The sequence below is a fragment of the Eutrema salsugineum genome, unplaced genomic scaffold (genome assembly GCF_000478725.1).
Source record: "Eutrema salsugineum unplaced genomic scaffold, Eutsalg1_0 scaffold_5, whole genome shotgun sequence".
Taxonomy (NCBI): domain Eukaryota; kingdom Viridiplantae; phylum Streptophyta; class Magnoliopsida; order Brassicales; family Brassicaceae; genus Eutrema; species Eutrema salsugineum.
This window is the reverse complement of record NW_006256612.1, coordinates 8,778,810-8,804,627: the sequence shown is the minus strand read 5'-3', so window position 1 is coordinate 8,804,627 and position 25,818 is coordinate 8,778,810. Positions and strand designations below refer to the sequence as shown.

General features: G+C 37.8%; 10 protein-coding genes across 12 annotated transcripts; 6 read left to right on the top strand and 4 right to left on the bottom strand.

The window, feature by feature from the left end:
* Positions 1 to 225: 225 nt before the first annotated feature.
* LOC18992978 (DNA-3-methyladenine glycosylase 1) lies at positions 226 to 2,313 on the top strand. Its single transcript, XM_006416439.2, has 2 exons — positions 226 to 1,510; positions 2,044 to 2,313. Exons 1-2 carry the CDS (start codon positions 393 to 395, stop codon positions 2,060 to 2,062), a joined length of 1,137 nt encoding a protein of 378 aa, XP_006416502.1. The 5' UTR covers positions 226 to 392; the 3' UTR covers positions 2,063 to 2,313.
* Positions 2,314 to 2,607: 294 nt separating this feature from the next.
* On the top strand, positions 2,608 to 7,427 carry LOC18992977. Of its 3 annotated transcripts, XM_024153105.1 has the most exons (16): positions 2,608 to 2,672; positions 2,889 to 3,096; positions 3,250 to 3,376; positions 3,493 to 3,527; positions 3,914 to 4,007; positions 4,097 to 4,851; positions 4,987 to 5,118; positions 5,292 to 5,364; positions 5,510 to 5,549; positions 5,655 to 5,727; positions 5,828 to 5,893; positions 6,040 to 6,117; positions 6,215 to 6,387; positions 6,487 to 6,533; positions 6,637 to 6,871; positions 6,965 to 7,427. In XM_024153105.1, the coding sequence occupies exons 2-16, from the start codon at positions 2,918 to 2,920 to the stop codon at positions 7,342 to 7,344; spliced, it is 2,487 nt and encodes an 828-aa protein (XP_024008873.1). In that variant the 5' UTR covers positions 2,608 to 2,672; positions 2,889 to 2,917; the 3' UTR covers positions 7,345 to 7,427. The 3 variants fall into 3 exon arrangements, with proteins under 3 accessions (XP_024008873.1, XP_024008874.1, XP_006416501.1); XM_024153106.1 differs by lacking the exon at positions 2,608 to 2,672 and having other exon boundaries at positions 2,694 to 3,096; positions 3,914 to 4,002; XM_006416438.2 differs by lacking the exon at positions 2,608 to 2,672 and having other exon boundaries at positions 2,694 to 3,096.
* Positions 7,428 to 7,508: 81 nt separating this feature from the next.
* LOC18992976 (light-inducible protein CPRF2) lies at positions 7,509 to 10,197 on the bottom strand. The gene is made up of 6 exons (XM_006416437.2): positions 9,800 to 10,197; positions 9,220 to 9,387; positions 9,047 to 9,124; positions 8,839 to 8,904; positions 8,683 to 8,748; positions 7,509 to 8,595 (listed from the first exon to the last, which is right to left on the bottom strand). The coding sequence occupies exons 1-6, from the start codon at positions 10,085 to 10,087 to the stop codon at positions 7,831 to 7,833; spliced, it is 1,431 nt and encodes a 476-aa protein (XP_006416500.2). The 5' UTR covers positions 10,088 to 10,197; the 3' UTR covers positions 7,509 to 7,830.
* A 682-nt stretch (positions 10,198 to 10,879) lies between these two features.
* LOC18992975 lies at positions 10,880 to 11,670 on the bottom strand. The gene is made up of 2 exons (XM_006416436.2): positions 11,450 to 11,670; positions 10,880 to 10,995 (listed from the first exon to the last, which is right to left on the bottom strand). Exons 1-2 carry the CDS (start codon positions 11,668 to 11,670, stop codon positions 10,974 to 10,976), a joined length of 243 nt encoding a protein of 80 aa, XP_006416499.1. The 3' UTR covers positions 10,880 to 10,973.
* A 1,450-nt stretch (positions 11,671 to 13,120) lies between these two features.
* LOC18992974 (protein RADIALIS-like 5) lies at positions 13,121 to 14,300 on the bottom strand. Its single transcript, XM_006416435.2, has 2 exons — positions 13,929 to 14,300; positions 13,121 to 13,323 (listed from the first exon to the last, which is right to left on the bottom strand). The coding sequence occupies exons 1-2, from the start codon at positions 14,201 to 14,203 to the stop codon at positions 13,296 to 13,298; spliced, it is 303 nt and encodes a 100-aa protein (XP_006416498.1). The 5' UTR covers positions 14,204 to 14,300; the 3' UTR covers positions 13,121 to 13,295.
* A 290-nt stretch (positions 14,301 to 14,590) lies between these two features.
* On the top strand, positions 14,591 to 15,913 carry LOC18992973 (UPF0725 protein At1g19060). The gene is given in 4 exon segments (XM_024152287.1): positions 14,591 to 14,607; positions 15,056 to 15,314; positions 15,396 to 15,476; positions 15,575 to 15,913. Coding segments are annotated over 4 exon segments (696 nt in total).
* A 1,469-nt stretch (positions 15,914 to 17,382) lies between these two features.
* Positions 17,383 to 20,233, top strand: LOC18992972 (protein NUCLEAR FUSION DEFECTIVE 5, mitochondrial). Its single transcript, XM_006416433.2, has 2 exons — positions 17,383 to 18,585; positions 18,924 to 20,233. The coding sequence occupies exons 1-2, from the start codon at positions 17,482 to 17,484 to the stop codon at positions 19,986 to 19,988; spliced, it is 2,169 nt and encodes a 722-aa protein (XP_006416496.1). The 5' UTR covers positions 17,383 to 17,481; the 3' UTR covers positions 19,989 to 20,233.
* Positions 20,234 to 21,460: 1,227 nt separating this feature from the next.
* LOC18992971 lies at positions 21,461 to 22,616 on the top strand. Its single transcript, XM_006416432.2, has 4 exons — positions 21,461 to 21,691; positions 21,871 to 21,977; positions 22,094 to 22,170; positions 22,272 to 22,616. The coding sequence occupies exons 1-4, from the start codon at positions 21,640 to 21,642 to the stop codon at positions 22,384 to 22,386; spliced, it is 351 nt and encodes a 116-aa protein (XP_006416495.1). The 5' UTR covers positions 21,461 to 21,639; the 3' UTR covers positions 22,387 to 22,616.
* A 271-nt stretch (positions 22,617 to 22,887) lies between these two features.
* Positions 22,888 to 24,411, top strand: LOC18992970 (isoflavone reductase homolog P3). Its single transcript, XM_024152381.1, is given in 6 exon segments — positions 22,888 to 23,088; positions 23,347 to 23,481; positions 23,590 to 23,616; positions 23,618 to 23,831; positions 23,919 to 24,122; positions 24,222 to 24,411. Coding segments are annotated over 6 exon segments (924 nt in total). The 5' UTR covers positions 22,888 to 22,911; the 3' UTR covers positions 24,389 to 24,411.
* Positions 24,412 to 24,445: 34 nt separating this feature from the next.
* Positions 24,446 to 25,815, bottom strand: LOC18992969 (glutathione S-transferase DHAR1, mitochondrial). The gene is made up of 3 exons (XM_006416429.2): positions 25,586 to 25,815; positions 25,345 to 25,435; positions 24,446 to 25,095 (listed from the first exon to the last, which is right to left on the bottom strand). The coding sequence occupies exons 1-3, from the start codon at positions 25,641 to 25,643 to the stop codon at positions 24,603 to 24,605; spliced, it is 642 nt and encodes a 213-aa protein (XP_006416492.1). The 5' UTR covers positions 25,644 to 25,815; the 3' UTR covers positions 24,446 to 24,602.
* Between the last annotated feature and the right edge of the window lie 3 nt (positions 25,816 to 25,818).

Below are 25,818 nucleotides of genomic sequence, written 5' to 3'. Positions count from 1 at the left end.
TTCCTTTTAATAGTATAGATTAAATAAAATAGATTAATGCAATGTATGAATTTACCAAGATAATTGATTTATAGTTGGACTCATGGGCCTACTTTGAACTATTAAACAATTTAGAGAATCGTATTTGGGTTTTAAAAGGGCCCAGAATTATTGGCCTAAAAGCACGTATACTGGTCATCGGAGCGTGAAAACCACTCTAATCAAATTCGCGTTTGAAAAGAGACAGCGTCGGACCCGACTCATTTTCTTCCTCTCCCGAGACGTAGCGACTTCACTCGGAGAACAAGTAGTGGAGAAGTAGCAGCCGTAGTTATTCTCCGATTAGGCGTTCGATTCTCTGTTTCTGGAGTGACCCCAAACCCAAAATTGATCCTTTTGATTTTGATTTCCACATGGGCGAACAATCTCCTTCTCAACCGTCGTCGGCTCATACCCAAAGCCAACCACAATCGCCTCAATCCGAAACCCATAACCTAATTCCGCCGGAATCTAGCGACGTAGGTATCCACTCAGCCGGATTTTCCGGCGATATCGTTTCATCTACCACCATCGACGCCCAACGGATCACAGAATTAGGCAATGTGTCGTCTCCTCCTTCCAAAATCCCTCTTCGTCCTCGAAAAATCCGAAAGCTTACAATCGACGGAGACGCCGGCGAGGAATCGACTCCTCATGGTGAAGACTGTAAGGCGGAGGATATCCCCTCAGAGACAACGCCTGGAAAACCCGCCGCTAAGGGTAGATTGTCGCAATCACGCGCTATAACCGTGCCGAGGATCCAGGCTCGGCCTCTCACAAGCGAAGGCGAGCTCGAGGTAGCGATTCACCATCTCCGGAATGCGGATCCGTTGCTCGCCGCGTTAATCGACGTTTATCCTCCGCCGACGTTCGAGTCCTTTCCGACTCCGTTCTTAGCTCTGATACGCAGCATTCTCTACCAGCAGCTTGCCGCAAAGGCCGGAAATTCCATCTACACACGATTCGTTGCTCTCTGCGGCGGCGAGAACTTCGTCGTTCCAGAGACCGTCCTAGCCTTAAACCCTCAACAGCTTCGTCAAATCGGCGTCTCGGGACGGAAGGCGAGCTACCTCCACGATCTCGCTAGAAAGTATCAAAACGGGATCTTGTCGGATTCTGCGATTTTGAACATGGATGATAAGTCTTTGTTCACGATGCTAACGATGGTTAACGGGATTGGGTCATGGTCTGTTCATATGTTCATGATAAATTCTCTTCATCGACCAGATGTTTTGCCGATCAACGACCTCGGTGTCAGGAAAGGCGTGCAGATGCTGTATAACTTAGAGGAACTGCCTCGGCCATCGCAGATGGAGCAGCTTTGTGTCAAGTGGCGACCTTACAGGTCAGTGGCTTCGTGGTACATGTGGCGGCTCATTGAAGCTAAAGGCACACCAACGAATTCTGTTGCTGCCCGAGCTGCGGCCATTCAACAAGTACATCAGCAGCAACAACTGTCGCAACTGGATCCTCTTAGCGTGTTCAGTATCGGGTAAGTATTGCTTGTTTTTTCTTAGTGCTCGGAGGAGTGCAAAACTTGGTCTCTTGCTTTACTTAGCTTTCCGTTTTCCTTAGTGGGACTGGGGAGAGTGGGTGTGCTTAGGTAGATGGATTATTTGATCACTAATCGGTTTTGGTTCGTATCTCTTAAGATTAATACCTGTGCTCTGTCCAAAGATTTGTGGAATGGTTGATATAGTTGCATTGATAATGAGCTTACATGTCATGTGTGACAAAAAGTAGTTCCTTGAAACGACTGCTGTTCTTACACAATGATCTCATAGATAGTGAGACTGTCTTGCATTGCCTGGATCGATGTTAAGTTGATTAGTCTTACAGATTTTTATCATACATTCTCTCAGTTTTCCTCCTTGTATTGGCTATGCATAAATCTCTGAGGCTTGGTTGGGCTTAAACCCTTTTCTTGAATCTTTTGACCCATTTCAAGAAGCATGATATATCAACATGAATTTACATGCTACGTTGTTTTTTTAACGCTATCCTTGTATTACTCTTTTTTAACAGTGCTTGGGGACAATCGTAGCTGGTCTCAAACTTAGCTGTCTTTGTTCGTGGCTGTTTGGATGGCTTATTTGAGTTCTTGTTCCGGTCTTCGGCTTCAGTCTAGTAAAAAAAAGTCTGGGAGAGGAATAAAAAGGAGCTTTTTGAAGTCTGGGTTCTTTGAGACCCAAAGCTGAAGGAGTAGGGAATATGTTTTGTGTTAGTCAAGTCAAGAGTCTGTAACTTTTATTCTTGGATTCTATATATATAAATAAAGATTTAGATGTTAAAAAAGAAAAAGAAACTGTTATTCTTGCACAAGTTTTCATAAAGGCAACATCGACGTTGAACTTAAATCTACTAGGATTCATCTGAACTCTGAAGCCCTTTATTATTGAAGTGGTCTCCTTTATGATCCCCATGTTGAACTTAAATTCTTCTGCTTGGAATATTTGCGTTCGCAGAGTTTGTGAATCGATTGATCAGATGGCTTTTTGGGCGGGAATATCTGGAGGCCCAATAACGGCCCAAGTCTTAAAAAGCTTGTAATTGTAAATACTAAATTTCAGTCGTCACAGGTCGATCTGTGGACGGGAGGAAAAAGTATCCAAAGAGTTGTGCTCGCTTTCGCCGCAACCATCGTTCTATCGCCGGTAAGTTCTGTTCCTCGTCTTCCCACCAAAAAAAAAAAAAAAAAAATTCCCTTTCTCCTCAGTCCTTCTAGATCTCTTTTCAATATTTCAAAATTCCTGATTCTTTAGATGCAACTTTGCTGTTGCTAAGCTTTTAAACCCTAGCTCTTTTTTTCTGTATCTGCTTTGTCTCCGGCGATCGATATGCTAATTGTGCTTCCCTAATTTTTGGCGAAGGAGTTTGATAAACAAATAAAAACGGATCAATGAATGAAGAAGCGCCATCGGGAACTGGTGAAGAAGGATGTAAAATATCACTGTTTGATTATTCTGCTGAGAATCACTTGAAGGCAGTGGAATCGATAAGTGATCTATGTGGTGAAGCTGCTACTGTTGTTGATAACACTGATATCAATAGACTATCATCATCTGTTACATTCTTGAGGTATGTAAAGAGTAAATTATCTATTCATATAAAAGGTTTTTGTTTCAAGAATGATACCAATTTGAGAATTACAAAAGGTTTCTCAGTGTGGCAGTTACAATACTCTGTAATCGCTGATTCCAATTACTCATAAATCTAATCTCATCTATCTAGGCAATGGAGGCATTTTACTTATGAACCAAAAAATGTTGGATTCTATAACGAGGCTGGAAAAAGCTGTGAACCAAAGGATATAAAAACTCAGACTTTGCCTCAGTTTTCTTCAGCTCGAGCTCCTAAGGTGTGTCATATCTTTACACAAATATATTATTTTTTCGACCTTAATCCTTACCTTTACTTCTTAAATTGCTTCGACGATATTGTTTTTTTCTTATATCAGTATTCTTATTGGTGCAGGTGAATATACATGAAGATGAATCATCAGAACCCAGGTAAAAATGGAAATTTATATGAGCTGTATTTAATATTAATTGTTCAACGGGTTCCGCTAGCTAGTAATAATGATGCATCGCTTGGAATTAGAGAATGCATACGATTAATCTTGACGGTAGAAGATGATCACAGGTTTTTCCCCGTTCGAAAAATGAATATTCACAGGTCATGCTAATTCTTTGGTTCAAAATTATGAAGCCGCTTATTGAGTTTAGTGGTTGAAATAAGCGGGTGTGAACCAGGACTAAGTTGATAATTGGCTAGTTAGCATATTGACAGTGCTTGCTTGTGTATATATGTATATCTGCCCTTGTATTTTGAATTATCAACGTGGTTTTTTCTAGTCATGATCGTTTATACGATGATTATTTATTCACCTCTGCAGCAAGGATTTTGTTATGCATGTTGGAGGCTCTGTTTGGGGATTGGAGTGGTGTCCCAGAGTTCATGGAAATCCAGATGCTCAAGCAAAATGTGAGGTGATTAGGTCATATTTTCTGTTTTTTGATACTTTATAGAATTGGGAAATCTTAGGTTTTTTCATTGTTATGAGTTTTTACTGTTGCAGTTTATGGCGGTTGCTACTCATCCGCCTGAATCATACAGTCACAAGATAGGCGTTGTACTTTCAGGCAGAGGAATTATTCAGATATGGTGCATTCTAAATACTACATGTGAGAAGGATAGCGCCCAGATATCAGCGAAGACTCAGAAGTTGACACCAAAGTCTCAAAAGAAACCATCCGATGAAACAACTAATAAAACAGAACCTAAAAAACCGAGAGGCAGGCCTAGAAAGCATCCAATAGAGACAACAGAGCCTAAGAAACCAAGAGGAAGACCTAGAAAGAAGATTACTTCTGAGCTTCCTATTGAGCAGCTTGATGGTGACGTTCTATACGTTGAAGCTTTGTCTGTTCGGTATCCGGAAGAGTCAGTTGCTCCCGAAACTCCTCTTCGGAGTCTACGAGAAACCTCAGTGACAGAAACTAAAAGCAACAATGAAAGCTCAGAACAAGTGTTGTCTTCAGAAAATGCCAATATCAAACTTCCCGTACGGAGAAAGAGACAGAAAACCCAACATACTGAAGAAACTTGTAAACCCGTGCTATCAGAAGGTAGTGAAGCTCTTGGAAACGTACCAGGCGAACTATCCTCAGATGTCTCTGAAGACATTTCTCTTCCAAGGGTTGTCTTATGCCTAGCCCACAATGGAAAGGTTGCCTGGGATATGAAATGGCGTCCCTCATCTGCAGATGATTCTCTTAATAAGCATAGAATGGGATATTTAGCTGTCTTGCTGGGGAATGGATCTCTGGAAGTGTAAGTTAGCTACTTCTCTTTCTTCTTTTTCCTCCTAATGCATTGTCTTTGTTTTCAACGGCACTGAGATATCGTGTATCTAGTTTCTTTAATCATATTTTGCAATATGCAATAATGATGAACAACTGTATGCAGGTGGGATGTTCCAATGCCTCAGGCAATTTCAGCTGTATATTTATCTTCAAAGAAAGATGCGACTGATCCTCGTTTTGTGAAACTGGCTCCCATTTTCAAATGTTCGAACTTGAAGTGCGGTGATACACAGAGGTTAGTAGATATCTTACATTTTGCTTGCCCGGATGAATGGAAAAAAAGAGCAGTTTTTTTGTGTTTTCAGAGTAGCGCACATAAAGCATATAATTAATTTCCCTTTTCTTATTTTCTCAATATCCGTCTCCATTGGCTTTCTCCTCCTGATATGGTCATTTGTTATCGTACAGTATTCCTTTGACAGTTGAATGGTCGGCTTTTGGGAACCCTGATTTCTTACTCGCTGGTTGCCACGATGGCACGGTAATTATTCAATTATTTTCACTTTCTTCACCATCTCCGTTATAATTTTATGTTTTTTTTTCTTTGATATGTGTAAATGTATTCAGGAAGAAGAATTTCAATGCTTAATTGCTTTGACTCTCTTTGTTTTGTTATCTTGCATCAGGTTGCTCTTTGGAAGTTTTCAACAACTAAATCTTCAGAAGGTATTGCAACCTGACATGTTTTTCCCTATTCCAGATAGTTTGTTTCCACATTGTGCTTAGAGACTGATCTCTTGATTTCACATTTTGCTTTTCAATTCTGTGCAGATACAAGACCTTTACTTGTCTTCAGCGCAGATACAGCTCCTATTAGGGCAGTTGCATGGGCTCCTGTAGATAGGTCAGTTAAATGAATGAAATCACACCCATAAGATCAGTAATTCTCGTTTTCTGTGTGAGGATTCACTTATTAATCAAAGTAATTTCTGACAAAACTCCAGTGATCCGGAAAGTGCAAACGTAGTAGCTACTGCTGGACATGCAGGACTGAAGTTCTGGGACCTACGGTACACTTCATTAATCTCAGCTTCGCATCGCTTTTCTTTAAACTTCGATGGTTATGTAATCAAAACTCAAGACAGTCCTCTTTAAAGTTTCTATTGCGTTACTTCAAGCCATATCGTATAGCTTCCTTCTTATGGTTTTTCTGCAGTGATCCATTCCGTCCATTATGGGAATTGCACCCAGTACCAAGATTTATTTACAGCATCGATTGGTTACAAGACCCAAAGTACTAATTGTTTCTCTATGCTCAGTTGATTGCAGTCTCTAGATCCATCATTTGAAGTCCTGATTAAACCAACTTTGGGATTTCAAATTTTCTGCAGATGCGTCTTATTGTCCTTTGAAGATGGAACAATAAGAATCCTAAGCCTGGTGAAGGTTGCGTATGATGTTCCGGCAACAGGAAAGCCTTATCGTAACTCAAAACAGCAAGGCTTCAGTGTTTATAACTGTTCATCTTTTCCCATCTGGAGTATTCGAGTATCACGTCTAACAGGTCAATTTTCTTCAAAACAACAAAGTCACCGACACCTATTATCTCAAAGCTTCACCTTATCGCACCATTCGCTGAATCTCTAATATGGAACTTCATCAGGCATGGCAGCTTATTGCACTGCAGATGGGTCCGTTTTCCATTTCGAGGTCTGTTTATTAAGTCATTGATTTTTCACTACATTTATTACTTCATCTCTACTGTTTTGTTATATTTTAAGATGTTTTTTTCTGTCTTGTCGGGCTTACACAGCTAACGACCAAAGCAGTGGAAAAAGACTCGAGAAATCGGACTCCGCACTTCCTCTGTGGACGATTCACAATGAATGATTCCACATTTACAGTGCATAGTCCATTGCCCAACATACCGATATTCTTGAAGAAGCCGGTCAGTGAGACCGGTGGTGAAAAACAAAGATGTCTTCGATCCCTTGTGAATGAAACTCCCAAGCGATACGCATCTCCCGTTTCAGATGTTCAGCCTCTAGGTCAGTTTAAAACTCTATGATAGATGTTTAATAATCCTTATCTCAGACTGGTTTCGATTAAATCGATGAATTAATTACTTTACGTTATCGCAGCTTTTGCACACGATGAGGACCCGGGGTTAGAGTGTGAAACTGAGGGAACAAAAAACAAAAAAAGATCAAAAATAAAGGCGAAGATAGGAGAGAACACAATAGAAGAGGACGAGAACAGAGGAGCATTGGTCTGTGTTCAAGAAGATGGCGATGAAGAAGAAGAAGGAAGAAGAAGAAAGGAAGCAAGCAACAGTAGTAGCAGCGGAGTGAAAGCGGAAGTGTTCCCGCCTAAAATGGTGGCGATGCACCGAGTGCGGTGGAACATGAATAAAGGAAGTGAGAGATTGTTGTGTTATGGCGGAGCTGCTGGGATCGTTCGTTGTCAAGAGATTGCTTCACTTGGTTTGGTTGCTAAACAAAACCGGAGACCTCAGAGATAAATGTAGTCCCAAGATGTTCCATACTTTTAATATCTTAATCATTTGATCAGGATAAATAAATTAAGGTTGAATTCAATCCAAAACCTTTTTTATATTCTGGCGTAGAAAAAAAAGGGAACAAACCCCGACAACATTTATAGAACTGATCGAAACCGGAACCGTAACTTCCAGTGAGAAGCAAGCAAATTCCATTCTGGATGATCTTACAAAAATGGCATTCTTAACTTATGCCAATTTCTTATAATGGTACAACATGCTCTTTCCTTGCGAGAAAAAAAAAACCCAAAACTCTCGAACACTAATCTTGGATGAGTATAATAATAATCCAACTTTGTTTGTTGGATGAGTATTGAGTACTCTTTGACTTTGGTGTTTAATAAAGAAAGCCGAAACAATGTGGAATATGCCCCGGACAAAAAACAAAGGGATCATGAAGTACCTTAAGTGTTTGCAACTTGTAAGCTGATAAATCTATGGGTAATGTTGTTATACTTGCATCCGACATTGACGGCCATGGAGGTTCTTGAGCCTCGTGAGCTCTTTCCGTCTCCTTCTGGCTTCAGCTGCAGCCAGAGAGCCATGCTTCTTCCCCGGTAGAGAAATCAAAACATGATGACCAGGTTGCATCGCCGTGACTCCATTAGGTGAGTCAGAAACATCTTCATGCTTGAAACTATAAGCTTGTTGCGTTACAGGAAAACCATCTCCTCCTTCTGAGAGGACTTCAGTTGCCGATTCATTGAGATCATACAAAGGTCTGGCTTCGGGTGAACCAGAGTCCTCTTCTTTGATTCTAGTTTGTAAATGGGACGGCAGACTTTTCTTGACCTCAACGGAGTTTGCAGAAGAATCATCAATATGGTGACCGTTTGAAGGAATGACTCTTTGTGGATCTTGGAACGCGAAGGGAACACCATTACTCTGATCAGGAGCAGGGAGAAACCAAGGGCATGGCACGACGTAAAAATGAGTTTTTTGCCCATTGTCATCTGCAGGATTTCCATGCTCCTGCGAGGTCATAGTTTTAGCAGAAGCTCCTCCAACGGTGGTGAATGGTGCTGCGAAACCGTTTTGGGTTTCAAGTGGTGAGATAACTGGATTTGATGATTGAGTAACATGAGGCCAGCAGAAAAGCTGATATGGATTCTGGTTGTAGAAGTAAAAGGGAGTAGATGATGTAGACATTTCAACTTGTGATGGCTTGGGCGATTCTTCAGGTTCTTTTGTATCGAGTTTTGCTGACTTCGATACCTGTAAAAGCAGATGGCACATGAGATATGGCACTGCGAAACAATAGTGCTCCCTGCTAATGATATGGTGTTTGACAGATTGTGTCACCTGTTCTTTTAGATGCTTGTTAATCGTCTCCAAAGACTGAAACTCTTTCAAAGCCCAATCTTTTTCCTGCCAGTAGAAATGTCATTAGCTACAACCGTCTCAAAGGTTCAGTATTGCTAGCTGGAAATGTAAATTGAATGGTTTTAATTTACATACCCTTCTCAGATTCTCATTCTCATATGTTAGATCAGCTGCTTTTTTACTCAACTCCTCGCACATTGCCTGGATATATACTGAATTAGATTATTATACTAGTTTATTATGCAGCTAACTTGCCGAATATGGACCTTGCAGGTTCAAAAGGACTAAGCATAACCGGCATCAGTAAAACCAAACTCAGTCTACAGGGTATGTTTAACTATACCTGTCTTCGCCGAATTGTCTGCCTCGCAGATTCTCTGTTAGCTAGTATTCTTCGGATTCTACGTTCTTCTCTTTCAGCCTGGAGAGTAGTAGTAGCATCATAAGCTCTTAAAAAAAGGAGCCACAAATGGAACTAAGAAGATAAAACTTTTGGACTAATTATAATAGTAATACCTCACTTAAATTCTGCCTTGATCGGCCACAGCCACTTGATCTACACCTTAGGGTCGAAGCAATGTTTGGCTTAGGTATTTCATCAGTTACTTCAGTTTTAACCGGGACTTTAGTTACTTCCCTGGTAATTGGTTGAACTTCGTCTTCCTCGTCTTTCACTGCCCGTCCCTGTTACAGAAACATCTTTACTAACAATTTTCCAGCAAAAAATCTGTTCATCAGGTTGTTTTACCAATAGCTTAACTTGGTAAAATGACCAAAAGAGCTCCTTCAAACAGAGAAATCTTCTAAATCATGTAAAAGTTTATGACATCAGTAATTGTACCTAATCAGCGTATCATGTTATCCACCTAACCAGTGTAATCATGCGATATATAATGACAAAACTAATTGTATCATGTTCTTCACCTAATCAGTGTAATCACAAATACTTTTCTTCTGGCTATTCGGAAAACGATTATTTGGATCTAAACATACGAAATATATATATATATATAGTAGTTTCGCACTTGTAAATACAGAAGCAGAGAGAGAGTGAGAAATCCAAATATTTGAAAACAGTAAAGCGAAGAGACGGGACCTCAGCGAGATCCAGAGTAGGTAATGTTTCCGAGTCAGCCGGTTTCAAACGCGAGTCACACGGAGGAGACTCGGTCTTGACTCGCTTCCTCACTCGTTTACCTTTGCTCCCCCAACTCGCCGCGGATTCGAAAACCTGCTCTCGCATTATCGCAAGCTGCGCCAAATCCGCCAATGCCTCCGCCGCCTCCAGCTCCGTCATGTCCGCCGCTTCTTCCCCCGACGACGAAGACGACGGAACCGATGGGGACGACGACGAACAGCAGCTCGAAATAGGCTCCAACTCCATCAAAGTAGAAAAAAAATTCAAAACAACAAGATTTTGAAAAAAAAATACCAAAAGAAGAAGAGAAAAAAAATAGAAGAGAGAGAGAGCAAGAGAGAGAAACTGTAACTCCTCGAAGGACTAGTTGTGTAGAGCGAGAAAGGGAGAGAGGAAATGCCAAAAGGAGCCCACCGATTGTGAGAATTCGACACGTGTCATGCCAACTCATCGCCTACAATTGGTGCTTAACTATAGCCCATGTATCTGTGCCCGCCACGTCGCGCTTTACACCAAGTCAGCAAAGGCGGCACGTGCCGAGTGAGGCGTGCGTGTGAAGCCGAGAGTTGGGACCGCTATATCTCTCACAACTCTGGGGAAGAGGCGCAGAGTTTAAGGTGAAGGTCGGTTTTGCGGAGCTCAGATCATGCCACGTGTAATCTTTTTATTGGATCTTTACGTGGGCAACCTCTGAGCCATGGGATTAAGTGGTCGATAACTGGTCTGCATCTTACGGTTGAGCTTTTGGGTGCATCCACCAACACACAATCATCACTTCGGTCCTCCTATACCTTGTTCATTAATGGGCTTGGTATTGGGTTGTTATAAATGGGACGATTAATTATAACAATTGGGCCATCATCCATGTGAAACACACACACAAATGCTTAAAAACGCATCAGAGATGAATTGAGAAAAATATATTTACGATACGTTTAAACTTTATAGGGATATATATTGCGTTATGATATTTAAACACTGAAGATTAAATAAATAAAATCAGTTACAGAAAGGTCAAGGTTTTTTCTTTGTAAATTGGTCTGATCCCAGCTCTTTTGCACACTCTCAGAAAACCCTTAGTCGTTTCTTCTCTTTTTCCTAAAAAAAGACATTTACTTGTTCCTTCCTCTTTTCAGAAGTGGATTCCCAATTCCCTACAACAGAGAAGAAAGTATATAGTAAATATCTTTAACCAAAAATATATATATATAGTAATTATGGAGTTTAATAAATATATCGGAACAAAATCATATTAATGTTTGTGATTTCTTCCCTTTAGAATACAAGAATTAAGGATATTATAAAATGTTTAGATTCAGACCGTTTAACATTTACATACAGAGATTATTTATTATTGATGGGATTGAAAGTTGCCAATTTTGCGCACTTTTTAAATATAGAAAGTATACTATCTGGCGGATTTTCGTTATTAGTAGCATTTTCATGTTAATATATAATATAAATTCAGTTTTTTTGGATAGAATACAAATTCAGCTTTTGGAGAAACAAGAACTACGGAATATCGAAATCGCTATAATAATCTCAACTATTCTAACGTATTAATTATACCCAAAAGTAAGAAAAAATTATAGAGAATCGAAGACATACTTGGCTTTATCACCAAACCAACCGTAAACGGACTTTGCGGAGGAGGAAATAGTTTTGACGGCATCGGAGCCGCCGTGTTCATTGAATGCATTGGTGACTCCTGTCACGGCTGAGTCTATCCGTTGCCCAACCGTCGGCTGCTCCTCTGCCAAAATCTCCACCGAGTTTATCGAGACAAGTAGCATCACCGACAACACCATAGCCACCAATATTTTCGCCATCGGATCTCAGACAAACCTTTTCTTCTTTCTTTTTACAAAATAAAATTAAATAGTGATTTTAAAGCTAGAATGTAATCAAGTTATTTAAGCTGTCTATATATAACTTAACGATGTTTACGTGTTTTGTCGTGCTTTGTATGCGAAGGAGAAAAACAAAAAAAAAGTTAATTTGGGTTTTATTTAACGGTTTAACGATCCACCGTTATCGGCGGTTCCGCCCAAAATAGTACGACGTGAGGGAGCTTTAATTTTTTGCGAGTTCCAAATTAAGCAACAGTTTTATGGTTTCTTATTCGTTTTTTTGGGGTCTGTTCCATTCCATACACTACAAAAAAAAGTGTTGATAGCATCAAATAAATTATATCAGAAAAATAATTGATAGTAATTAGAGTCGTTTATTTACAAGTGACATAAATTATACAGTATTAACTGATGTTAATATAAATGATATTATTATTAGTTTATATGGCATCGATTGCATAAAACTGATACTAATTTATTTTAAATCACATCACTTGAACAATATTGATACAAAACCAAATTTTACATCATTAGATAATTGATGTATATATTAGCATCACTTGAATAAAATAATGCAAATTTTGTAGCAATTAAAAAGTGATGCCAACAAAGAACTGAATTAAACAATTAATATATTTAATTTAATTTGGTCAAAACTTATCTGTCCCACATCGGTTAGGAGAATTTGAGAAGAGAGAATTGCTCCTCTATAAAATAAACTCATCATTGTTAATAATCGTATGATTTTATTAACTTCATGATTTTATTAACTTCAACCAAAATCTTCGACATAAAAAAAATATTTTTAATAATAATTCTAGTTAATTATTGTATGAGAGTTCACAAAATATATTTATATTAATAAAAAAACAAAAGGGATTTTATATAAATTTTTAAAATAAATTAAAATTTATACCAAAATAGCATTTTTAACATCAATTATTTATAATTGATACAAATATTAATATCATTTATAATAACTGATCTAAAATTTAATATCACTTAAAACAATTGACATATATTAATATCAATTATTCTAATTGATGTAAATATTTAAAATATTTACATCAGTTATTAAAGAACTGATATAAAGTATTTGCATCACCACTTTCAGAATCATTTTTTTAAATGATGTAAAATTCTTCTGCATCAGTTATAAATAATACAAATAAATAAAATAAATGATGTATTATGATGTTTTTTTTGTAGTGATATATGATGTATTCATATTCTTTTAAATTTTATGATTTTATTTATTTACATGTAGTATTTATTGTATATCATGCCAAAGCCATATGATGTCTCTCGATGTAAACTAGTTTATATTGTAACAAAGACACCATCCAAAAAAAAAAGAATACATAATTGACGAAAAATAATTTATATCTATAATCGAACACAATTTTTTTTAAAAAAAAAATAACCGCAATCGCTACATGATTTGATATGACATATATAAGATTAAACTGATGAATAAATAAGTAGCGCAATAAAAAAGGTAACGGCACTATCATCGATTGGTAAGCATTAAGCAAGATTGCAAGAAGAAACATTTATCCTTTGAATCTTTACATAGCATGGTCATCACATCAATGTAACAGGCCTCATTGGATTCTCATATTCTTCATTAACCTGTCCAAAAGATAATAGAGTAAGAAAAGGGAAGACAAAAGAAATCAAGGATCTGATTTTTTGCTTAATAAACAACTTGACACTAAAATAACACTTTTGTTGATCACAAATCAGAGCAAAATTAGAATCAATTTTGCATATTTAAATACCCCTTACCTAACATATACGAATAATCTAAAAATATATATATACGTAAAATCTCATCATACATGTATAAGATTCAAAATGGAGGACAATGTGCATGTGATGATGTACAAGAAAGATTAGATTTCATGTGACTCCTTTCCCTTTAATGAGAATACCGGAAATAGAAGGGATGGTGCGTGTGGTTGCATGTTTCTTATTATTATAACCATTATTTTAGTATTAGTATTATGTGATCCAACGTTTAATATTAATATAATTTAACCAAAAATAATAATTCACACTAGTCCAATATTTATCAAACTTTTAAACGATTTTCACTAAACATATTTTTTATTTAACTATAATAAAGAGTCACTAAACGAATGTAAAATTATAAAGATTCACAATAAAGTTCACAAAAAAAAAACGACCACAAATTCTAAAAGTTTCAGTGTAAAAGGACAAAAATATGTTTTTACCTCAAATCAAAACCATTGATGCCTCTTGATTTACTTCCAGCATCGACGGTTTTGTATTTAGGCAACGGGACTAAGTCTTGTTCGATGTTCATGAGATCTTCAAGGAGGATGTCGTAGTGGCTTTTGACTTCCTCGGCCGATTTACTTCCGACGGCTTTGGCCACGTTTTGCCAACGGTCGGGAGTGTCTTTATCGTAAACGGCTAAAGCCCTCTCGAACATCTTGTTCTGCTTAGACGTCCAAGATGAGCTCGAGCTCATAGAGCTTGAGGCCATTTTTGAATGTTTTAAATTCTTTTCGAAAAAAATGTGATATATATGTTTAGGGAAACAATATAAGAGAAAGAAAAGGGATCGATGCTAAGTTACGAATACAAACGAATGCCAAGATAGGCTCCTTATATGGAGGAAACGAGAGTTGATAGATTCCGCAAGTTGTAGTATTTATCCAATATTTTGTTTTGTTTTCAGGTTACATATATATCAAAATAAAGAGTATAATGTTCTTATGGGTCTACGTTTTTTTTGGGTCCATATGGTTTTTTGGGAGAATAGTATCGTGAAGTCAACTGTTTATATAAAACAGGCAACTCTTTTTTTGACGTATTTATTTATAAAATAACGACGTTAAATCAATCAATAGACAGAAAATTGGTATGCTTAATGGTAGATATACTACGGTTAAAATTTTCAAAATATATTCATGTTATTTATATCATTCCCCATATTTTCATCGAAAAGAAATTTTATGACTGCACATTAGTTTTAGATAAGAACTTCATTAATCTATTATACTATTTGATTTAGCGTTTCATGATTATCTGTTAAATTCTATAAAAAAAAAATAGTACTTGATTCAAAATATTCATGTATTTTTAATAATCAAATATAATCCTAAAATAAAATTCAGATAAATGTGTTGTTTTTTACTATTCATTTAGTCCTCCGACTGAATTAGTGTATAATTATAAAAAAAAAAGCTATATTATATATGGACATATAGTGATGGTGAGTCTAGTTCGTTTCATTTATAGTTCATAACCATCTTTCTTGGTCTGTCTGTCAGGGTACAAACTTACAGCTCCATCGCGTGTTGAAATACAACATGTTGATGAATTGACTGTCCAGATACTACATCACCTTGACCGCTTACGATCCAGCTAGCGGTTCCCACCTGCCTTTGCAGGTTCATGTAGATGAAGATGTGCCTAACTATTTGGCTTTGACTGTCTCTGTTGCTCGACCTAAAGGTGACTCGGGACGCACCAGGGAGCTCATCTCCACCATGGAGCCTCTCTCCACGCTTTTGGTTGATGAGCCTCCTGTTGACAAATTGCCTGAGTGGCCTTCTGAGGATGCTTTCAGTGTTATCAAACGATTTTATTTGGTAAGATTAAGATACTAGATCATTTTTTTTCCCCATGATCAATTAATTTAGTGACTTGATACGTTGCTATTGATTTTGCAGGTGGAAGAATCAGAGTTGCAACATAATGATTGGATTCTTCTATACTTGCAACTACAATTTTTTTATTTGTTCATGTACACTGTCCCGTAAGTCTTAGAATGCTCAGACTTTTCCACGTATTTATGATCTTTTTATCCTCTATAAATGAATGACAGGCCCATGATTGATATTAATAACAGTACACTCTGTCCAAGTTGAAGATTGTGAAAGTGGCCATAGAAGCAACTGATGAAGAAGATGCCACTGAGAGATGATTCAATGCCAAAAGTGCAATTGTGTACATAACTTTTAAGGGTTTGGCCATTCGCGGGATGAGTGATCATTTTGAATGGAAAGCCATCGTTAGAAGGCTCATCAATGAGCGCACATGATCTTTGAGCCTCCTTGGTGACTTTTCAGGTGAAGAAAACAATTACAAGTTTAGCACTACCATGAATGCTCCTGAAAGCCATGAATTTGTTGAAAGCTTTCTAAGTGGAACCAACTCTTATGGCGATCCGACGAACCATTTTATCTAGTCGAGCAGATCATAAATTATTAATCGTTTACCAAACTTGTTTCAAAGTTGATTTGTGTTTTTTTTTTTCTTTTGCCGTCTGCGTGTGTTATTTGACTAGCTACAATAAGCTACATTGTTAAGATCTCATCCCGTTTTTTATACTCCAATTCGTCAGATTCACTTTAGCTACAATGTAATAAAAAATTTGTTGGTATGATGAATTATCATATTTTTTTCTGCATTATAAATAGTAAATATAATCATGGTTTGATGTGAAAAGAAAAAAGATAAACGATTTGATGCACAAAATCTAAACATCAAATTACGGATTCGATATGTCATCTCATGTACCAAACTTCATGGAGATTTCTGATACTTTTCTTCATCGATTATATATATATATACAAGAATAATAATTTGAAGTAGATGGTTTGATACTCTTGTGCACTTTGAATATAATATCTTATCTCAGGTGATGGAAGAAACCAAATTGGGACGAAAACCATTTTAGTAAGAGCCACTTATAATTGCTGAAAAAAGAATAATTACCATAAGGGATATTATCATCTCCTTTGGGGATAAAATTCCAATATCCTTATCTCTGCATTGATTCTTATCATAGTTGTATTTTTATCACATATTTTGTTTCATGAAATTGAATTTATCTGATCAGTTATACCAAGATACTATAAGTTTCTTTATTTAACTTCTATTTACAAACGATAAGTTAATAAGCAACTGATTCAAATAATCATCTAAGATTTGGGAACTATTACATTTTAAAATTAGTTGAAACGGTTGAAGATAAAAACAAGTCTCATTTTGCCGAAAGAAAAAAAAAAAACAAGTCTCATTTAATGGTTACAGTAATTCATCTTGCGGTCTTAAATTCTGAGACTACCGTGTTAAATGGTTTGTCTATGAGACATCAAATATCTATAATCATATCACATAACAAGATAACATGCTTATAATGAAAAGGTTTAAGAAAATCTATAAATTGTTATTTAAATACTACTATGGTCAGCCTAACTATGGTGCCTTTGAGTGAAAAAAATCACACAGCTAGTCGAAAATACAAAGAAATCGAAAAATGGGGATTAGTGATATATAATTTTCGTTATCATGAATAATAGAACTCTGAACATGAATGAACTATGATACTTTTTTGGTCGAGAGTTATACAAACATATATGTACATATTAGTCATGGCATATAAAAATTTAGTTATAATTTAATACGGTAGTAAAAAATTCTTCAGCAAATACCTTGTTTTTCTGTCATTTTTGTTGTATTGAAATTTTGAAAAACTGGGGGAAATTGATATGGGATCTGAGCATAGGGTAAAAATATCGAAATTTAAAAATACGGATGTTTTGAGTATTTTTTTCATAAAATTGAGGGTTCTTTCTGACAAATACCAATTAACGAAGCGAGAACGGCAAGAGAACCCTAATTCGAGTTCCATTTCTGTGATTTTGACCTGAACCTTCCTCACTCAATTTTTTTTTGGTTTCTCAAGCTAGGGCTAGGGTTTTATCGAGATTTTTCGTTCTATCTCCATCTCTGTTTAAACCCTCGAAGAAAATGAAATCTCTTCTTCTCTCTCGACAAGCGATCCATCGTATTTCACTGTTATCTTCAAAAACCCCCACTTTGTGTAGACACTTCTCCGCCATTACATCTTCGATTTCTCACTCTGCTCGGCATCTGAGAAGCTGTGACGAACTTACTCCATCGAAATATATCCATAGACCCATTTCACCATTCAGTCGATATTTCCACTGTACTCGCGAGTCCCGACTCAGTGAGTTGAGTGCCTCCCAGATTGACGACTCAAATGACCAGGAAGAAGACGACGAGGACGAAGATGGGACGACAAACGAATTCCTCTCTAGATTTGTTTGGATAATGCGTGGGAAAGTCTCAGAAGCTTACCCAGATTGTGACAAGAAGATGGTTGACGGTATGCTTTTGCGTATCGTCGAGAAAGTCGTGGAGGAGATCCAAGGAAGCGGATTCAACAAGGTTGGATCAGCTCCACCTTCGCCGTCGTCGGAGTTCAGCGATGATCTATGGAGTACAATCTGGGAAGTTAGTAATACAGTGTTGAAAGATATGGAGAAGGAGAGGAAGAAGGAGAAGATGAAGCAATACGTTCAATCTCCTGAAGTGATGGAGATGTGTAGGTTTGCTGGAGAAATCGGTATCCGTGGGGATTTGCTTAGAGAACTTAGATTCAAATGGGCACGAGAGAAAATGGAAGACGCCGAGTTTTATGAGAGCTTGGAACAGATGCGCGATTTGGATAACTCAATTGGGGAATCCGAAACAGTAGAGGAAGAAGAAGAAGGGTCTGTTGCTTCTGATGAAATCCAACCTAGGAGTATCTCTCTTCCTAAACGAAAGGGGAAGTTCAAGTACAAGATCTACGGGCTTGAATTATCGGATCCGAAATGGGGTGAGATAGCTGATAAGATTCACGAAGCTGAGGAAGAAGCTGATTGGAGAGAGCCGAAACCTGTAACTGGAAAATGCAAACTTGTTATGGAGAAGCTTGAGTCTCTGCAGGAGGGAGATGATCCTTCAAGATTGCTTGCTGAATGGGTTGAGTTATTGGAGCCTCAACGTGTGGACTGGATTGCTTTACTTAATCAGTTAAGAGAAGCAAACACCTACGTATACTTAAAGGTTAGACTTCTACCAAATTCGTCTTTCTGAAATTCACAGTTTTGATTCATAATGGTTTTGGGAAAATGGCTTGACTGATATCAGAATGAATCACTACTTTTTGTCAGTTGTTTGAGTGAAGCTTTTGATTTTTGTCAATTTCTGGTCTGTAAGCCCTGTTACTCGATAAATTTACGTTCTTTGAATAGGATCGGTTTTGTTGTTTAGTTCGATTGTTGAGGTTGTTTGTTCTATCAAGATGGGTGGTACTTGAATATGTATATATCTAGCTAACCGACGTTTGGAAGATGATCATGTTGTGTTTTGATCAATTGGTGCTGGTTTTGATGTTTAAACAGGTGGCAGAACTTGTCCTGGATGAGAAATCGTTCAAGGCAAGTATCTCGGACTACTCAAAACTCATCCATATCCATGCTAAAGAGAACCACACTGACGACGTTGAGAGGGTTTTAAAGAAAATGTCTCAAAATGGGATCTTTCCTGACATTTCAACCGCGACTGCTTTGATTCATATGTACTGTAAATCAGGCAACCTTGAGCGTGCAACCGAGGCATTTGAAAGCTTGAAGAGCTATGGTTTACGGCCAGACAAGAAGATCTACACATCCATGATCATGGGCTACGTAAATGCTGGCAAGCCTAAACTAAGTGATAGGTTGATGAGAGATATGGAAGCAAGAGACATAAAGTGTTCAGAAGAAGTTTACATAGCTCTGCTTCGAGCTTTTGCGCAAGTAGGAGACGCTCCTGGAGCTGCAGGGATTTATACTTCTATGGAACATTTTTTAAAGGAATCACCGAGTTTCGAAGCACAAAGTTTACTTGTGGAAGCCTACGCGAAAGCAGGGAACGCGGATCAAGCGAAGAACAGCATGGATCAAATGAGAACGCGTGGGCATAAACCCGATGATAAGTGCATTTCATTTGTGATCCGAGCATATAAGGGAGGGAACTCATTGGATAAAGCGCTGAGACTTTTGTTGCAGCTTGAGAAAGATGGGATTGAAATCGGTGTGATCACTTACACAGTGCTTGTTAACTGGATGGCTGATCTCGGGCTCATCGAGGAAGCTGAGCAGCTTCTGGTTAAGATATCTCAGCTAGGAGAGGCTCCACCATTTGAGCTCCAGGTGAGCTTGTGCTGTATGTATTCTACTGCCGGGAACGAGAAGAAGACTCTACAAGCTCTTGGGGTTTTGGAAGCTAAGAAAGAACAGATGGGACCCAACGAGTTTGAAAAAGTTATAAAGGCATTGAAAAAGGGTGGGTTTGAGAAAGATGCGAGAAGAATGTTTAAGCATATGGAAGCTCGAAAGTTTTTACCTTCAGAAAGATTGAAGGTCGATATGGGTGCACCACCATCTTTTGGGTCCGGGTATAGTAGTCATAGATTGAGACGATAAAAGACTCTCAAGTGGTAACATCTTTTGAAACTTCATCATTCCGAGTTCAATTTTCTGTGTCAACTCACATTCCAGAGTTCATGTTTCTTCCATTGATTAAACTGTAGCTGTGTTCTGTAATAATCTTGTTCTTTGGAGTTTTGGAAATCGCTTCTTTTTAGCTGTGAGATTTTTCTCTTTCGATTTCCATTCCCAACAAGTTCTCCAAGAAACAGCTCTTTTCTGAAATCAATTTTCTTCTAATTTTTTTTTCTCACTGTCAGGCTTTCTTCCTTTCCTGCGTCTGATTTTTTTTTTTTTTCTTTTTTTTCTTCCCCTTCTCTCCAGTCATTTATTGATTTCGAAGAAAACAATCAGTTTTATTTCGTATCTGTAAGGTTTATCTTTCCTTATTCATAGAGAAACACATACAAAGACAAAGAAGAATCATAAGTTATCATTTGAGTTCCGAACAATTTTTAAAAACTCGCCTTAACCGGCCACAATTTAAACCAATATTGCCTCAACCGCAGTCGTCATCGTATGTAGTCACCTTGTCGATTTTATAAAGATATAAATAACCAAACAATAGAGAAATCTTTTATACAAAGCATAGTGGCATTAACCGGACACTTGAGTTTAATAGCTTTTAGAGCTAACTATGTTTCTTCGTGATCTCAATTTCTCTTTAACGTCTCCTTCAACTTTGTAAAAAGCGAATATATAAACAGTTTTCTTCATCAGTGGATTATAGCTTTGAAGAAGAAATTCAAGGAGATAATGTTTATGTATGATGTGTCTGCCACGTATCTTACACGTGTCAGCTAATTCCCATTCTTCTTCGAGTATTCAATTATTTAATTATGTTTAGCAGAATAGATTCGTATTGATGATTCTTTTTTTTTTGTTTTTTACTATTGGTAGTTGAAGTTAAAATAAGAAATTGTATTTGTTATGTCGATAATCTGTTTTGGATTGGAAAATCCATTTAAAACATTTCTCACAAAAAAAAAATCCATTTAAAATTATATATCAAAGGTTATCTCCTGGTTACGTTTGACATCGATCGTTCCATCTCCCTAAAGACAAAACAAGCTACGACATCATATTTTGTCATGATTTATTTTGTGTCTTTGTTATAGCCGCTTTTGTTCTCTAGAAATTTCGGATTTTTCGGTCTAATCTCAAATTCGTAAGAAATATCTCAATGAGATCTCAAATTCGTAAGAAATATCTCAATTTCTCTAGAAATATACACCTCATGGGATCTTTAATGTAATAATCATGCGAGACAAGATAAGCTTGGAAAAAACACTGTTAAAATATCTCCGTAGATAAAATATCTCCACCTATATCAATTTAATAATTTAATCAAATCCGCTACTGAAATCAGTGGGCTCTTTACTGGAGTTTCTATGAGCCAACAAAAATGATAACGATGGCTTTGATTTTCCTCTTACATTATATACGAACTTGGACCGACGTAAAATGACAACTCAAATAATAAACGAAGTTTAATTTATTTGTGGATAAGAATACCTAGACGAGTTGCCTATTTTGCATGGAGCATTATATATAAAGACGAGCGTTAACACATTATCCCACCGACATCCAAGTCTTCTACATACTTATCAGAAAAAAATTAATTAGACAATTGCAACGACTAAGAGCAATGGGTTCTCTAATGTCAGGATGGGACTCTCCACCAGCGGATCCTAATTCAGGTAATTAATTCACATAGGATTCATGGTCAAAAATTGATGCATATATGAGATTATCAAATTTTCGATTCAACACTATAGCATTAGTCTATATGAAATTTTGCACACACACACACGCGAAAGCAAACCATATGATGTTTTTTATTCCGAAATAATGATGAAGTTGAAAATTTAAAAATCAGTGAAAAGGTGCAAGTCACTAACAAGAGAAGACATCGACGCTTTCTGGAAAGAAAAGAAGAAAAATGAAGAAGAACATGTTCAAGCCATTTCCAAGTTGGTAGTTCAGGTCAATACCAAACTTTTAGATCACCAAAAAAACTAAATGATCTCAAAAATTAATCCTTTGAATATATGTATATATAGTTTTTTGTTAATCAACTAAGGCTTTGAATTTGTTTGCAGGAGGTTGCGGAAAGTCAAGCGCAAGAGGAGAAGATAGAAGACGATCCTTATGAAAACCAAAGCAAGAAAAGTGGATGGTAATATACATAGTTTTGATCATATTGTCTAGCTTCATATCAATCTCATAATCGTTTAAAATTTAAGAAATGCTAAAATAATTGATGGATGTGTTGGTTAGGTGGCAAAGAAGCACCTGGGCGTTCTTGAATGAGCCGAGGGAAGAAGAGGGTCGGCCGAACAAGTACGTGTCGCAGTTCAAAGTGGCTCACATCGCCAAAAGCGTGGGCCAGTAATGATACTATTATGTAATCACTGGCTAATCACATGCATGTCTACCTGTGTGTGTGTGTGAATTGTGATTAGTCGTCCTTTCTGGTGGTTTAATCACCGGCTAATCATATAAGTCATATGTATAATATGGCGGTTTAATTTAATGTGTTAGCAGTATTAGTATTTCTGTATTTGAATGTGAGTATAGAACATGCATGTAACAAATTAAGGAATTTGAGGGTGTGTAATCTAAGATGTGGAAGTGTCAATTTTTTTTATATATATATTTTTGTATAGCCTATGAGGTGTACAAACAAATCGTTCAAGGAAATTAGTAATGAAATGATCGCGCCTATAGTTTTCCGAGGCACTTGGTCAAAACAAAGTTAGCTCAGAGAAGGGTACTTTAGTAACTTCACCTTGACTCGCCGTCGTCGGATTAAAAAAATGAAAACGACAAGTACTGGCTGAGTACGGCCACGCCACTTTCACTCCCTTTCTATTGCAAACTAAAATCCAATCCGGTAAAAAAAAGTAGCAGAGAAGAGATGACGACCAAGATTCTGGTGATCGGAGTGACAGGTTACATCGGAAAAATTATCGTGGAGGGAAGCGCCAAGTACGGCCACGCCACTTTCGCTCTGGTTAGAGAATCCTCTCTCTCCGATCCCGTTAAGGCCAAACTCGTCCAGAGCTTCAAAGATCTCGGCGTCACTATACTCTACGTACGTTGACTATCAATATTTTTCTTTAAATTTAATCCGAAAGGGTTTAACATCCGATTCATGCTCTTCATTTTCTAAGCAAATCTGTAAAGGCGAGATTTTTGCCAACGAAACTTCCTTGCGTATTTACAATTACCCTTGAACTGCTTTCTCTTTCACATTGATCTGCTAAGGCTGCAGAAACTGTTCCACAAATCTGGTGTTTGGGCTGAATCTTTGTTGATTGGAGTCCGATGATTCTTCTGATAGTGACAACAGGGAAGTTTAAACCAAAGAGAGAGCTTAGTGAAAGCGATCAAACACGTTGATGTCGTGATTTCAGCTGTTGGTCGACCCCAAATTCTTGATCAGATCAATATCATCGACGCCATCAAAGAATCTGGAAATGTTAAGGTCCGGCTTTTGCTCTTTGTATATATAATCACTCTCATTCTTGTTTACATACATCCTTCCTTTGTAAAAAGCTCAAGAAGATTCTTGTGAACTTTTTTTCTCATGAAGAGATTCTTACCGTCGGAATTTGCCAACGGACGCGGACCGTACGGTGGCCATCGAGCCGACGCTGTCTGAATTCATCATGAAAGCTCAGATACGGCGTGCCATAGAAGCCGCAGATATTCCTTACACTTATGTTGTCACAGGTTGCTTTGGTTTTTTCGTTCCTAGTTTGGGTCAGTGCCACTTGAGGCTCAAATCTCCTCCTAGAGACAAAGTTTCCATCTATGACAATGGCAATGGCAAAGGTACTCGACGTGCCTTTAACGTTACACTCAGTTACTTGTTCAGGTGTTGGTAGTAAAATTGTGGCCCTTTTTTTCTCTTTGTTGTAGCGATCATCAACAGTGAAGAAGACATTGTTGCATATACAATGAAAGCTGTTGATGACCCGAGAACACTTAACAAGATTCTCTACATCCACCCGCCAAAGAACATTGTGTCGCAGAACGATATGGTTGCCTTGTGGGAAGGAAAAATCGGTAAGACTCTAGAGAAGACTTATGTTTCAGAGGATGAACTCCTCAAAAGCATCCAAGGTGATCAAACTTCAACCATGAAAACAGTTTTTGATATCTAGTAGTAATCAGTCAAAAGTGTTAAAAGTGTTTTCTTTTGATTTTCACTTGCATTTGCAGAGACTCAGCCTCCCATGGATTTTGTGATGGGTTTGATCCATACGGTACTTGTAAAGAGTGATCTTACCTCCTTCACTATAGACCCTTCTTTCGGAGTCGAGGCTTCCGAGCTTTACCCCGAGGTTGAGTACACGAGTGTCGATGAGTTTCTCGATCAGTTTGTATGAGAGAAAAAAAAAACATCCTTTATGTTGCGTGTACTGTTAATCTGAGATCGATTGCTCTGGTATTAGACGCAGATCTTGTCTGAAAACGAGGCTTATTTGATTGATACAATACATAATATAACAGGTTCAAGAACATTATTAAGCTTATAGAAGAGAACCTTGAAAACCACAATACCACACCAATAATCTCATAGCGAAGTGGACACTAATGGTTTCAAGGGTGGACCTTTGGAGCCCATCCCGAAATCACATACTTCTCCTCGGTCTTTGTCTTCTCAAACGAGTCGAGAGAGAACAGAGCTTTCATGTAGTTATGGACATGTGGCAAGCTGCCTGGGACAGACCAGCTTTTGAAATGTCCAAGAGCGACCTCGAGATGGTAAAGCTTTGGTGCTAAGCTTAGATCCACCGCGGTGACTCTCTCCCCGGCGATAAAAGGACCATCATGAGTCTTGAGATGATTCTCCAGAGCTTCTAGCTCATGAAGCAACGCATGTTCGGTTCTGTCATGGGAGTCTTTGCTCTTCAAGAAAGCCACGAAAGTGCTGAAAATCTGGGATCCCACAGAGGCAAATCGAGGAGGAGTCTTGAGAGATGGCTCAGGATACTTGTCCTCGAGAATACCGACGATGACGTCGGAATCAGACACCCACTTGCCGTCGATCTTAAGCACTGGTACTTTCCCTTGAGGACTAATGTCTAAGAACCTGAATCATGTAGAACCAAAGCCAGTTCAGTATGTCCGGTTAGTTAACAAACTCGTACTTGCATGTAACTAACCAAAGCCAATCCAATTCCCGGTTAAAACAAAGCTCAACACATCCGATGAATCAATTAAAGAGAGCAGCAAAATCCAGAGAAAAAACCCATTTTTTTGTTTGAAACAAATTCAAACAAGAAACGAGCAACTGAAACAAGTTAGACGGATCTAAGGTTTTCGGGTGAGAGAAACTGACCACTGAGGTTTGTCGGAGATATTGATCAGATGAATTTTGTAGGGTAGACTCTTCTCCTCGAGGGTGAGAAGAACCCTTTGGCTGAACGGGCCTGAAACGACAAAAAAACTTATATTAGAGATTTTTTACACATATTCGTAGAATCAAAGATCAAAAAGCTCAAATATTTTTGCAAAATCAAAGCTTAATGCAAATATAAACAAAGCGAAAGAGAAAGAGAGAGAGAAGAAGAAGAAGGTACAGTCGCCGAGTTTATCAGGGGCACCAACGGCGGCTTTCACGCAGACTTCGAGAGCCATCTTGATGTTTAATTTTTGTTATTGGCAGCGATATGGAAGAATTATTGAGTTGATCAGTGAAGGCTCTAGACCTCTAGTCTTTATAACTGAATTCTCACTCTCGCCCTTTAGTCCTTCGACCTAACCAGTGGTCCACTTTTGCTCAACGTTTCGAGGACATGTTATCTTTTGCACG